At 34.7% G+C, this 15,352-nt stretch overlaps 1 protein-coding gene across 6 annotated transcripts in view; it reads right to left on the bottom strand.

Moving 5' to 3' along the window:
* Positions 1-803: 803 nt before the first annotated feature.
* Spopl (speckle type BTB/POZ protein like) overlaps positions 804-15,352 on the bottom strand; it is a 72,942-nt gene continuing 58,393 nt past the window's right edge. For 5 of the 6 annotated variants that reach the window (XM_028772890.1, XM_028772893.1, XM_028772892.1 and 2 more), the window contains 4 exons: positions 11,540-11,662; positions 8,482-8,624; positions 8,339-8,392; positions 804-4,902 (listed from right to left, as the gene is read on the bottom strand). In XM_028772890.1, coding sequence (XP_028628723.1) covers positions 4,758-4,902; positions 8,339-8,392; positions 8,482-8,624; positions 11,540-11,662 — 465 coding nt within the window. In that variant the 3' untranslated portion in view covers positions 804-4,757. The remainder of the gene's footprint in view (positions 4,903-8,338; positions 8,393-8,481; positions 8,625-11,539; positions 11,663-15,352) is intronic. The other variant, XR_003712094.1, reaches the window with a different exon arrangement.

The following is a 15,352-nucleotide window of genomic DNA, read 5'->3' on the forward strand; positions in this document are numbered from 1 at the left end:
AGGCCTGAACCCAAACATAAAACATCGACTAGAACTAAAGCAATGCTGACAGCAGGAAAAATGGTCTTGCACCAGAAAGAACATTCTAAATGGCCAGTCCTGAAAACACAGAGAGAAGTTATTTTATACAGACTGAGTAGACAGTATTTATGTATTTTCAAACCTCACCCCCCCATTCCAGCCCTGCACACACATATGTAACAACAATTAATGAAAAAAAGTTATGAATTTGAAAAACAGGATGGAGGTTTTTGAGTGCTGAAATAGAAGGTATGTATGTTACAATAATAATATAATCTCAAAAATATTTTAAAGTATGAAGAAAGTAAATACTATTCTTGGACCTTTAGAAATCCTTTGAGGTAGCAAAAAACAGAACATTCATCTGAACATGTTCAATAAGGCTAAACGATGCAGTGTAGGAGTGAAAAGTTCTTTTTAAATTATCTTTGGGTCTGATTACAACTTTTCTATATCATTTCATTATACTTATATGGAAAATACACTATTTTATATCCTAGTAAGTATTTAGGGCATGTGTTGGGTACATAGAAGTTTTCTTATGGTGTCCTTCCACCTGACATCAAGGCTACAACTACTAAGCACTTTGTCATTTTTAGTAAGCTTGTTTAGGAATATTCTGACTGTGTCTGCATTTTAATAGCAACAATATTTTAAACTGTCAGAACCATAAGCTTCTCTATGTAGAAGGTATTTAGCATGTAAAATTTAAATTTTCATGTTAAAGCAGCACACTAAAGCAGACATTTTAGAGAAGACTCAAATAAACCCAAGCAAGGAAATTACTTCTGAATAAGCAGTAACAAGTTTATTTTAACTCAACGTGCTGAAACACAAAATCTATTTCCAGCAATAACACAAATAGTGTGTATCTCACCATAAAACAACAAATGGATTAAATAAAGGCCAGAAAGTTTAACTGTTAAAGGTCTGAGTCTTAAAAGTCAACTTCCTTCTGAACTAATAATTAAATAATTTTAGCAAAACTTTATTTCCAAAAATGGACTCAATTCATCTGTAAGCAATGCTAAATTAACTAGTTAGATAATAAGCTTTACAGTAAGCTTTACCAACAGGAAAATATTTAAAAATAAGTATTCCTTCTCAGACATAAATTTACATACAACAGAAAATACAGTGTGATTTCATTCCTAGTAAAGACATCTTGCATTGGAGGCACTCAGTATTTTTTTCAGCTAGAAATAGCCAACATTTACATCACTCCATGAACACTTAAGTTGGAGCTTACAATCTCTGTATAAAAAGGTTTGTAAAATACTCTCATGTGTGCTGAAAGTGCTGTATTTATTTTCTGAGAATACTAAAACCTACTCACTCACTCGCCCACCTCTCTCAAGAACACAACAAATATTTCCATTGTAACCATCGAAGACCAGGCATGTCCAAGACAGATTATTTCACTTCTACATGAACATGAAAGACTTGTAGTAAAACTGCTGAGTGTGATTTTCATAAAACTTATCCAAGTCTTTGTTGCATTTTTCTAACAGTGAATTGTATCTACGATCCCATCTTTTTGTGTGTTGATGTTGCTATGGATCCAACTTATGGATCACAAATATTCATAAGCACTCTATCACTGAGCCATACTTGAAGCGTTTATCTATAACTTCATATAAAAACTGCTTTAAATTCATGTATAAAGTTTTAATGAGCAAAATAATATTTCCGAAAATTTAAACTCTCAATTAGATCAAGTTAAAAAAATAAAACAATGTTCATGACACTTTTAAAATATTTAAAGCAATTATTTTTAAAATTTAATTATCCTTGATATCCTAAAACAGCAATATTTTCCTATTTTATAATGAAGAATGCTGGTCACATTTTTGAGGATTACACTGTCTTCTGGCAATCCACTGTCTTTTCATATAAAGTACACTTAAATGAGATACTTCAATTAATCTGAATTTTCAACATATTTAACTAAGTTCTATTTTCATAAATTCACTCAAACATATTATACACAGCCCAAGAAAATATAAACACATACATATCTCACACAAAGGGCATTTCATTCAAGGTTCTCCAATTATTATTTGAAGATAGTAATATAGAAAGTATTTAAGGAGGTAACATTAGCAAGCCATCTTATGGCACCTTCATATTTGTGCTCCAAGTATCAAAACACATTAAAAGCAAAACAATGAAAAAGGCACAAATACAGTATTTCTAAATCCACTCTAAAGAACAATTTTCCAACAGACACATTTTTAAATTGTAATATTGAAAACCACTTACTTACTCTGTACTGAGAAAAGCCTTGTTTAGGTGACTAAAAGGTAATAGAAGAAAACTGGTAACTTAAAAAGACTGGATTAAGCAGAAATTGTACCTATTTTGATCAAGTTGTATATAGTACAAAAATGAGTGAATGGGGAAAACGCAATTAGGACACTCCAAGAAGAAAATAAACAGTCTTTTATCACACACTCAAGAACCAAAACTACTAAAATATACATTAAAAACAAAACCAGAAAAGATTGTATGATTCTTTAAGTGTAATAGTTGGTACAGTACCTTCTAAAAAGTGGGCATGTCAGCAGACACTGATATTTACAGAGCAAAGTGTTGGACATTTTTGGTAGTAAATATGTTAGCAAACTAAAACCAAAAATATGTACAAGAACATTGCAAACATTATCAATAAACACTTATTATGTTTACTATATGGCATTACTATTGATTTCACCATGGTTAGAAATGTGGACCAAATCAATGAATCAATTTGCAATGTGTTGTACATAGACTTCAGTGTTTTTATGACATTTGACAATGTATTCTAGCTGCTGAGTGGAATCTTTGCTTTTTGTTAGACCATGAAAATATCTTGTATTAAAAAGTGTGCTTGTGTGCGTTTAAAAGTTTACTGTTAATGTAACAAGGTTTGTATTATGAAGAAATTAAGGGAATAAACTTTTGCTCATCATGATTCTCTTATATAGGGTGAAGCCCACTCTCAGATGAAAAAAATTTCTTCTATCTCAAATAATTCTTACCATTTTAACAACAAAGAATCAAAACTAAAATATCTAAAAATACAATCTTTTCTTGTTTTCTCTTGATAGCTAATGCTTATTTGACAGTATTTTCTGAATGTATTTTAAGATTGTTTCAGTTAAGAGCTAAAAAGCTATAGTTAAAATAGTCTATTTTAAAACAATATGCTTACTTTTTTCCTGAATTTTATAATAAACAAATTACACAAATTTTAATTCAGGGAATAAAGCTACATATGCAAAATACAGGCACATACACCTGTTTTCCAGTAACATGCTCAGACGTTATGTAGAGAGCACATCACCAATGCTTCAGTCACATATGATCTGACACGGCCACTCCTGCTTCTCTAGAACAATGCATCACAACAGATCTCACAACTACTAGACACAAAACATTTGCGTGTTTAAAGCTAAACTTTAATTAAAAAACAAACAAACAAACAAAAAACGGTTTCACTAAAAACAGTTGGTAACATGTATCCCATTCACATTACGCAAAATTTCAATCATCTACCTTGTGAGTAACTGAGCCACCAGGGAGAAACAAGTTTCCTAGTGTGGCTGCACACACGCTCAGAGGGTTCTCTGCTTTCCCATACAACTTACACAGGCAAATATTATCTGTTAATTGCTTTGAAATAAAGCAGACTGTACATGACTCATTTATTGTTAGGTGCCTTGCCCAAATGTAATAAAACTGTAATAAACTCAATAATAAATATTTGAAATCCAAGTCAATGTATCTAAAATCAAGCATAATTTTATCTATTTTCATGAATATCCAAGTTGGCTCCTTGTGTCACAAAACTTCTTTTAAATGTTAAAACATAATCAAAATCTTATTAATCCATGCAAAGGGAAAATATATATGTACCATTTATCATAGAAAATTTCCACATTAAAAGTGCACATATATCTTTCTTAATTGGCCCACTCATTACATGTACATTGGTCATCCTGACTTTAACATCTATTGAATTTTTCTTTCAAATGTAAGTCATAAATTTAAAACATTAGCAAAAGTCATGCTTTCTTTTTATTGAAATCTTAACTTCATATTATTTTTCAATCTTTACAAATGTGCATAAACCCAGTTTCTTGAGCAGTTAATATACAGACAAACACCACAAATATTACTAAAATTTTAGGTCAACTCATTGTTATCTGCCCCTTGAAATGAAAAATAATTTAAATCAGAGCAGTGTATGGTCAAAACGTATCTGGATGGTAACAGGCTCTTTAGTGCCTACACACCTGAGACTGGAGATGCCTCTGGCAATCTACAAATCCAATAGAACCTAGTTTTATACTTGGAGATCATATAGAGCAAAGCCTGTAAAATTCTTTTGTTTCTAAAATAATGGAAGATCCTTTGAAATTCAGTATCATCAGTTATCAATATTACTGCAATGTGGAGCTAGTGCAATCCTGCATAGCCTTGGCAAACTGACAAGGCACAATAAAAAAAATTAAATTATTATATGAACAAGAGAAGTCACTGAAGACAATTTAAGGCCTTGAAGTGAATTAATCAGTCAGATTTAAAGCTGAAGTATAAACCATAAATTATCCATGTGAATGCAAGCAATATGCCTTTCCAGCTTCCGTTCTGTGGACAAGAGACAGAAACATCTGTTGCTTATGGTTTGTATTGGAATCCTTCAGGACCTGGGGGAGTAAAGGCAAATAAATTTCCTACTGTCCATGGAAGACTCAAGACTGTTTTAACCTTTTGCGTGGAATACCAAACTGTGGACACTGTGAAGATGCTAGTGCTCGGAAGGCTTCTGCCACTAAATGAGGATGAGACTGGATCATGGACTTCCACCCTGATGTTTCCATTATGTCGGTTGCTTGGCTGAAAAAAAAAGATTAAGTAAAGTTTACTGAAAAGACACTTTACAAATGCTTTGCTGAGTTATCATTTTTTGGTTTTGTTTAACTTGAGGATTTTGAAATTTCAGATACCATAATTCTTTTCACACATTCACTTGAATGTTTAAAAACATTATCTCTATCTAATTAACATTTTCTGGCAAACCTGAACATTAAGACATGTTGTCATCCCCAGAGCTCTCCAATGATGCTAGCCATGTCTATCCCAGGACCTGATCATCTCTTTTCTCTTATCATGAATACCTCCTACAGGTTTTCTCCAGAGTTCCAACTTTTCACTTAACACTCTTCTCCTTTTAACACACTGTGTATTTGATATCATCCACCTGTCACAGTTCTAATAATCACAGCTGATCAGTCAAATCTCAGGGCTTCACTGCAGTCAGCTGCTCTTTTCATCTGAACGAGCCTTAAGTCTCACAAATTCAGCACTGTCACATGAGAACTCATCACCTTTCTCCTTAAGTCTCAAATATTTTTTCCTTAATTTGGCTGAAGCTTTCACTGTTGTCCAGTGATTCAAGTTAAACATCTAAGAGTCATCCTAGAAACAGTCCTCTGATCAAACATCAAAGTCCCATCTTAATTCTAAATATAATCAAGCATCCATAAATTAATCTTCATAATCTCACAACTTGATTATTATATTCTCCTGATTTGTGTTTAATCTCCTACACTGTTTCTCTTATTGCAGCTTCCATAATGTTCCAACAGAAATATGACTCTATTATGTTTTATTCTACTTTTCTTTCCCTACATTTAAGTTTTAAAAGTGAGAAATGTGGTTTCATCCTTTTTATAGGTTTGCATTCCCACTTCTACACTCTGGTTTCTCCTTTACTATTTTATTTACTGTGTCCTGCATGTAAAACATGCTCCCAGTGAGCAATCAGAATAACTGAAAATGCAACACATTAGTTCCTTTCCTTCTCTCCTCTATGCCTTCCACGTACCTGAATTCAACCTTGTTTTTCAAATACCACCATTACTCCAACCTTTCTCTACCCATTCATCAACCTGCTAAATGTTAAGAATGGAGTCAATAATGCTAAGAATGGAAGCTTTATTGCGTCCCATCAGAAGAAGTAACTCTTACTGAAGATTCATTATTCTTGACTCACTGTCAAAAGTCCTAACTGTGGTTTGGGGGATCTGACCTTTGCTTGCTTTCTCTAGCATTGTCATACTACCCACTTACTTCACACATTCTTTACTCTGATTTTCTGTAATATAAGTAAAACTAGGTTCCATACTTTATTTCAATTACTTGATTAATCAATCGGCTATCTTCTGTGCTAAGCAATAGTGTTCTAGGAACTCAGGAACGAAGAATCATGCACCCATGGACAGTGCTATGCTTTGTTTCATGAATACCTTTCAGTCTGTCATGTCTGATCTTTCCTTCTCACTGACTCCTTCTGCTACCTCTTATTCATGTTTAAAATGCAGCTCAGCCCAATCTGTGGAGCCATTATTAAATCCCAGGGCTTAGTCAAGTACTTGTGCATAGCCTCTTCTATGGATCACTTTAGAGGGTGTATGTGTGTATTTATCTCCATTAGATCAGTTACTTAAAGCAAAGACATTTTTAAAGTGTCAAAGGTAAGTATATTGAAAGTTAAGTATATTGAATTAAGTACTACATGACTATCAACAAAATGTTTATGTTCCATCATTATGTTTAAAATTTTAACTAGTTATTTAGAATCACATTGGTACTTATTAGTTTACCTGAATATTTTCATTTAATAAGTATTTCATTCAATAAGTATTTGATTCAGTAAGTATATACTAAAAGTCTGTATCTATAACACCAAGTATATACAGTTACCTAATATTTTGATAGAAGAAAAGTTGTATATTTTCTTAAGTATAAAGAAAATCTTAAAAAACTAAAACTAAAGCTAAGTAAAAAAGATCAAAGAGAGCCACTGCTGCTAATGCACAATGTTAGACTCACTCTGACAACCCCGTCACTGCTGCTAAACGTAGACTCACCCTGACAGCCCCCTGTCACTGCTGCTAAACGTAGACTCACCCTGACAACTCTGTGGTCACTGCTCCTAATGCACAAAGTTAGACTCACACCCTGACAACCCCATGGTCATTGATGCCATTACAGATTTGAAAACAGTAAAAAGCTTTACTTTCAGAAAACAATTTACAAACTAATATGAAACCAACAGACAAGTGCAAAGGAAAATAGTTTAAATATACTGTTGTCTTTAGTACTGTCTCCTTTTAAATTTTATCAACTATCTCACACCCTCAATAATGTGTTTTGCAATAAATAGCCCATGGTGGTCAGTAATTTCGTATATCAGATAATTTTTCAAAAGCAGAATTTAAGGGTTTATAGGAAAAACTAATCAAACATTTATGAAAAACCTCTAATTCATCATCTCTTCCTTTTGTTATTGCAAATAATTAGAATACTAGATAATAAGCGATGGGAAAAAGTAGAAAATTATTCATTTCTAATACTTTGTATATAAGGGTCTCGGATCAACAGGACTTAACAATCATCCAACCTCTAGCAATAAACATACTGCTGACCGTCACTGTTAGGAAGCCCAGTCTACAAGGGGAAGTATTTGGCTGATCTAAATAGTAGTAAGTTAGCTCTTGAGGCAAAACATTCGGAAGTCTCTTGAGTTTGATGATGAGCTACAATACATAGCAAGACTCCAAAAGCAAGCAAACAAACTAACCTGTAAGTTCTACTGATACATAATCCTTACTTTTTGAGAGGCTCGGACAGGAAGAGTCAAGTCTGAATCTATCCTAAAAAACCTAGTAAGATCTTGACTTAAAGTTAAATTTCAAAAAGGGTTAAGACTTAGGTAGCTCTGTGGTAGAGTCCTTGTATAGCATGTGCAAGACGTCGGGTTTGATCAACAAACATGATCAAATCAACAAAAATTTTAATGACTTCCTAGGCAAGTCCTGAGGATTTAGCCTTTCTTACCACATTCTGAAAACAAGAGGGCAGATTTTTGGCAACCCTTATAATGCCTGGACTCAGCTATACACCATGTGTGTGATGTGCATGTGTGCATGTTCAAGAGATTAAGAGCATCCCTCCTGCCAGGCAGTGGTGACCACAGCTCCAGAGGTAGAGGCAGAGGCCGGTAAATCTTCATTAGTTTGAGGCCAATAGCCTGGTCTACAGGGCTAATTCCAGGACAACCAAGGCTACACAAACAACACAACAACAACACTCAACAGAAAATAAACAAACAAACAAACAGCACAAAAGCATCCATCTCAGTCTGTAAGAAAACCCAAACTTCAAGGAATCTACTGAAAGCAGTAAAATTATTATTTCTAAAATAACTGGCATTTGGCTTCATTGGAAGCCACAATTATTGTTCTGAGCAAAAGGATATACATCTTACTTGTTGTTCCAGTTTTTCCCATCTTTACACCCAAGTTGTCGAAGAACACTGCACCTGCATTGAAGATTTAGACAGGGTTTAAGAAAATCCCAGTGAAAACATGTTCAATGTGTCATGCCACATGAAATGCAAGTATAGCTTACCTATTAATAAAGTCTATTGCCTGGGCTTTCAACTGTTCTGCACTGTGCAAATCTGCAAGGACAAGGGTATCAGCAACATTTTCTACTGAGAGGTTACTACACAAAGCTTCTTCACACATGACCTTCAGCCGTTCCAGTGCATACTACCCAAAAGAAAACATAATTATTAAACATGTAACCCCCCTTATTTAGTGTGTAAGTACATAATATTTGTAACAGTAGATAAAGCTCAGGAAAATTTGTTTGGAATAATGCTATTTTTAAATCAATAAATTGTTGGTTTAGCTTACAAAGAAAATGTAAATGAATGCATTCAGGAGAAATACTCATTTACTTTAGAAAGTGTCTTAAGTGCAAAATATGGCAAATTTTAAAGTACGATTTATGTAAGGCATCTATCTTTTTTTTTTTTTTTTTTAAACAGGTTTATTTAATGTACCCCTACCCCCTTAAGGAAAAATAAAAAACAGCTCTTTGGGGGAAGAGCAGAGGCCTCTCTCATTCTGCTAAGATGCTATCTTAACGAAGGAACATTATTCTCAAAGCCCATAAAATAGAAGATTCCCTTCAAGCAAGATCTCTCTTGCACTCCCTCTGGTTTCCCTGGGGAAAAGAAAACCTTGTGTCTCTCTTTCGAGGGATTGGGAGACCTAAATGAAGGATACAAAAAGGAGCCCAGGGAGAGGCAAAAGAAAGAGAATCTTCTCAAATGGTAAGGCATCTATCTTAGTAATAAGTTATACTAAAGAATATTTTGTCGATAAACATTTACCTCAGTTCTTTTCTTCTCAAAGCAAAGAATTCATCTGAGAGACAATTTAAGCTATATTTTGTTTAGTAAAAGAAAGCAAAGTAATGAGCACATGACAAAGAGAGATCTGAGTGAAACTGTTCTTAAGTAGGAGAAGCATAACAGCAGTCTAGCAGATTTTGCACAATGGATTTTTAAGATGTTTACAGTCCCTTTTCTTGTAGCATCATTTTCAAATTTCTCTTTCTGGGTAGCACCTTTATTTCATCTCATTCTACTGTATGCTATCTGCTGACATAGTGTCATTTTTAAAAATTCCTTACTTATTAGATCTTCACTGGTGTGCATATTCACCATTGTGAAAAATGCCCTAATACCTCAATTTCTAATTTGGTAGAAAGAACCCAAGCTTAGTTTTAAAGATGCTGAACCACAGAAAGGCATTCATTCCACTATCAGGAGATAACAGTATAGTTACCAAGTTGCCTTAGTTAGCTCTCTGGCTAAGTGTGAAAATACCTAACCGTAGAAGTAGTGACTGTCTAGAACCCACTTGTCCCTCTTGTTCACATGTGCCCCCAGTTACCTTCTGTAAAAATTCATTTTCTTTTCTACTACTTTACACTTAGTATGCAACACACTGTATTTCTTTTGCCACTATTCAAACTTGAAGAATGATTTAACAGAAAGCTAAGTAAATACTGCAACTTCTAATTTTTTGCAGTTATTAGTGTAAAGCTGCAATAGTAGGTTTATTGAGGTTTAATGACAGAAAATAGCATCTATTTAAAATTTTTACCATGATGATTTAATACAACCATAAACTCATCATCCAAAAGGATGAATATACCCTTTGAAGTTTATCTTTCCCATTCAATTCCAAGAAGTTTCTGTGCTACTGACTTATGCTACTGAGAAGCTATCTTGCATTTTCTGAAGTTATTTCTACAAATGTAATTACACAGTGTGTATTCATTATCTACCACTGCTATTCAGTGGGACTATCTTCAGGCTCGTGCACAACATTGATTATAGTTCAGCTCCTTCTTACTACTAAGTAGTAGTTCCTTAAATATGCACATCTTTCTTTTTCTCACTCCTCTATACATATTTACATACGTGTGTATATAAATGTATATATGTACATATATATGTGTGTGCCAGATGCCTACTATAACAATTCATTTTCTTTTCTAATACTTCTAACTTAGCATTTACTACTGAGTATTTACTCCGCCAATATTCAATCTTGAAAAATGACCCTTGAAAGCTGAGTAAATGTTAATAACCACTAATATTACAGCTAAATATATACACATACATATTGTGTATGTGTGTGTGTGTATAGTTTATTGATAGTTCTTAACTATTATAGTTATAAATACTCAAATAAATTTTAAATCAGAATAGGTATATGTTTTTAGTGGGTAATAGAGTGGTTAAAAGTCTCAAACACAGTGGACTACACGGCAAGTGTGTATTTGACTTTAAAAGAGACTTCAGTTTTCTAAAGTGGTTGTATTATTCCACGCTCCTACCAACAGTCTGAGAATCCTAATCCTTCCAGATCCTTGTCAAGTCTTATAAACAGACTTTGATTTTAGCCACTACAATGGGTGTGCAGATATACACCATGATGCCTTTAATCTCCATTTCTTTAATGATACTTGTCATTTTTATTTAATGAACTTCATTAGTAGATTTGGGAACTAGTTATTTAAACTTCATCTATCCTCCTACCCCCCGAGGATTAAATGGTCTTAACACAGTTAGAATATAAAACTCCTAAGTGTATGTATGATACATATGTTTTTAGGATGGAGACTCAGAAGATCCAAAACTTTTCTGATTTTTTTTGCACTTTTTTCTGTGTTCAAAAAGACAGAACATATTTACAATAGAATATAACAAATTATTAAATTTTTCCTTTCTATGCTAACATATTAAAATAAATCTATAAAGAGAATCATGTAAACCATATTATTTTAAAGAAAAATACACAAAGGTTGTGTAGTGTGTGTTGCATTTATCTTAAAAATTATTAAGCTTATGGCTTAATCTTCCTTGGAAAATTCCAGGCTCTTCATACTTTCCTATCATATTGATATCTTAGACAATTTTATTTCTATAGTAGTCTACTCTATGCTATTTTATAAAACTCTCCAAGCTATCTAACAAATAGTACAAATTAAGCTATACCAAAAATTACCTTTAGTTTTTTATGCATAATAGCTTCCAATAAATGGCAAGTTTGAAGACTTTTGTTTTTGTTTTTTGATTTTATCCTTTAAAAACCCCATTACTTACTTTGTCTGCAGCTGCCAACAAGTTGTCAGCCATTTTACCGAGATTTGGTGCTTTTCCTGTGTAAACGAATCTCATCATTTCTTTAAAAACCTCAGGGTCTAAATCATTTATTTCCACTCGATTCTATTATTGAAAAGAACACAAACAATTTAGGAACAGGTACATATGTGACTCCACCTGAATCTTTAATAGTAATTAAAAAACATAACATTTTCAAACTCTATTTTAAAATTGAGGTTAAGTAAGTCTATAGTAAGTTAATCATCCAAACTATGATATAGGCTATTTTAAGAATAAAAGCATATACTGTGTAAGAGATATGACCAGCCGGAAACTACAACATGGATAGTGAAACCAGGTAAGTACTACTATGTGAGAAGCTTCCCATTTTTTCTTAATTAAAAAAAGGCAAATAAAATACTGCAGTTCAAATAAAATACATCTGTGGAAGTTTCTGAACAGTTTCAGAAGACAGTTACTGGAGTTCTCGGAGTACCTAATACAGTATCTAAACCTTATAGCCACAAACTCTATTCACAGTTTTTAAGCGAAACGAGTCTACAAATACTTGTAATGAGAGCTCACTAGCTGAGAAGACTTGCTTTTCCAAAATGCCAGGTGATATTATTTACTGATCATGCTAGTTATGCTTACTTGAGACATATTCCAATTCAGATAAGACCAGTTGCTTTTATATTTCTGTGTCCTTATATCCAATTCTCCTTTAAGGTAAAGGAAGCAGAAGTGTCAACATTTCAGAAACTGCCTTGGGTCATTTTGTAGGAACATACATGACATCATTTTGTGTAAGTTAAAAAACCATTTAGAGTAACTTTTTATGTGGTGTCTAAATTTGCTACCAGGCAGCTCTGATAAAGCTAGGAAGAAAGAGTTCAGAAGGAAGCTCCAGGCAGGCAGCCTTGTGGTTCCGGTAAGAGCGTAACCCAAGACAAGCCTTGCTATGCCTATGTACTAAACCCAAGATGGTGCTGATCTGCTGATGAACCAATCCCCAGTTGTGAGCCCTGATAGAGCAAAGTTACCACCTAATGAACTGATACTAAAACAGAACTTTGGAAATGGTTCCTAGGATCACACTGCTGTACTCCAGAGAAAGGTTTCTCTAGCTTATGTTGATACTCATTTGCAAGACCTAAGACTCTGTGTGTGGCCCTGGGCTCATGCAATCCCACTTGTTAATCACACAGCCTATGCTCTCAAGGATGTCCTAGATCCTCCACCAGTGCCATCCTCCCAGCCTCTTCACCATGGATATGGGTTGAGCCTGCAAGCTTCTGAAGCATCCTCACTGGAGACAATTTTCCAGTGGAGTCCTGTAGAAGCAATTTATGCCCAAGCCAACTGTTCCCCACTTAGATCTTTAACTTCCATTTTAGTATGCTATCGTAAGGAATGTTTGTGTGAACAAACCAGGCATATTTGAAACACAAATCTTGTGTGGATATCATAATTGCTGAGCACCTCACAACCCACTGGTCAGTGCTCTCCACACAAGGCATGCATGAGATGAGACTTTAGATTCAGCTTATGTCACCCTGTGAAATTTGGGAGTGTATGGGAGACTTTGGACTCCACCTGGCCACCCTCTGAGGTCAGAGAGCCCACTAACACTTCAGATTCCACATCAGGATAAGCTAGGAAGTCAGGGAACTTAAGACTTCAGACCTTACTCTGAGCTGACATTTCATTGAGGTCATGAAGTATGCTGGCATTTCATTCCCAACCCCAGGGCTACCTCTGAGGCGCAGAGTATACTGACATTTGCCTCTACACCATACTGTTCTGTGAGGTCAGAAATGAACTGAGATTGCTGGACACTGCACTTCCCACCACACCCTGCAATTATGCTTTATTTTTATGATATACAAGATGAATGCAGCAGGACATTCTGATATCCCACTGTTCATACTTTTACTTTTTTTTCCCCTCTATCTCGGTTGTTTTTCAGTTGTGTTCCCCTCTCTTAAGTCCTTTCTCTGATCTTTCCTCAGAAACACATGTTTGTCTAATTGACAAAGTAACATGACTCCTCCTTCTCTTGCAGATTAAACTATTATGTGTCACCTGACTGCGAGTTATTTTAGTCCTTGCTTCTCACTCTGCATTTAAGCATCTTCCCAAACCTGCACCGTTTTCTCTCCCACTTCTGTTCTTCTACTTCCTATTTAGCAATCTAATGCTTAGTATTCCTGTGACTTTTCCCTCTAGCATCCCGACAATAACTAATATATTATTATTACATAAAGCACTATCAATGTCCTTTTACTCACCAGAGCACTTAAAGTACTTACGATGTGATTGTACTCTTTTCAGTGTAATCACTGCTACAGTGAGTGTTGCTGCAGGCAGTAATCAACTCTCAGGAGAGCCATGTAACTAGAGCCTAGTGTCCTTAACATCATTAAATTGATTCTTAAAGAGGAAAATATGAACTCAACTCTATACAACCTAGTATCTCCTAATCACTGTAAATGTGTCTACTGAAAAGGTAATCTGAATTTAAAACATCTGTAACAATAGCAAAAAAACTCAACCAGTCACGTAGTATCAGATGAACAGTGCTGATGCAAAAATCAGATAATCCAAGACACACTTAACCTGCTATAAAAATCTACCATTCTCATAGAACATGCAAATGTTCTAAAAGTTCAAAAAACACAATTGATCACCAAGCCAGTTCTATAGAATACTGGAAACTCTGGACTGAAGACAACAAACCAACCAACAACCAACCAACCAGCCAACAACCAACCAACCAGCCCATCCGAGATGCTACAGGTAGAAGTAGAAGGTACTAAGGTAGTTGTTAAAACAGGAAGACTAAAAACACAATGGACTACAAAATTTTAAAAAAATGTAGGGAATTACACACACCTTTTAATAACTGAATATTAATGTTCTCATTTATCCAAACTGAAGCACATAAACAGAGGACTGGATTAGAAAACAAGATCCTTCTTTTCGCTTTTTACATGAAACACAGCTCACCATCAAAGACAAGTGTTATCTTATAATGAAAGGACATAAGAACATATTCCAAGCAAATGGCATTATAAAACAAGCAGGTGTTGCTCTTCTAATATCTGAGAAAATATACTTCAAACCAAATCTAGTAAGGAGAAATAAAGGTCACTTCATACTGTTTAAGTAAACAATTCATCAAAAGGACATTACAAAATCAAAATTAAAACACCTTCAACACAGGTAGACCCAATTTCATAAGACACATACAACTAAGGATACAATTAAAGGTTAACACCAACAAAACAACAGTGGGAGACTTTACCACTCTTACTATCAGACACATGATCCAGATGAATATAGAAAAGCACGGAATTAGATGACCTCAAAAGATGCAATAGATATAGCAGAAATATGGAACACTCCCTCAACTAAACACTACAGAATATACATTCTGTAGCCCGTGGAAATTTACCCCAAATGGACTATAGATGGAATAGAAAGCAAGTTTCAACAAAATTTAGGGAAACTGAAATAACTGCCTGTATCTTATCTTACCACAATGGAAGAAAGGAAGAAATGAACAGCAAAAATACAGAAAATACAGAAGCAGATGCTCGCAGCCAACATTGGACTGACTGCTGGGTCCTAGATGAGAGGAGTTGGAGAAGGGATTGAAGGAGCTGAGGGGGTTTTGCAGCCCCGTAGGGGGAGCAACAGTGTCAACCAGCCAGGACCCCTGAAGCTCCCAGGGACTAGACCATCAACCAAAGAGTACACATGGAGGGACCCAGGGCTCTGGCCAAGTATGTGACAGAGGATGGCTTTGTT

This window comes from Grammomys surdaster, unplaced genomic scaffold (genome assembly GCF_004785775.1).
Source record: "Grammomys surdaster isolate TR1022 unplaced genomic scaffold, NIH_TR_1.0 219, whole genome shotgun sequence".
Taxonomy (NCBI): Eukaryota; Metazoa; Chordata; class Mammalia; order Rodentia; family Muridae; genus Grammomys; species Grammomys surdaster.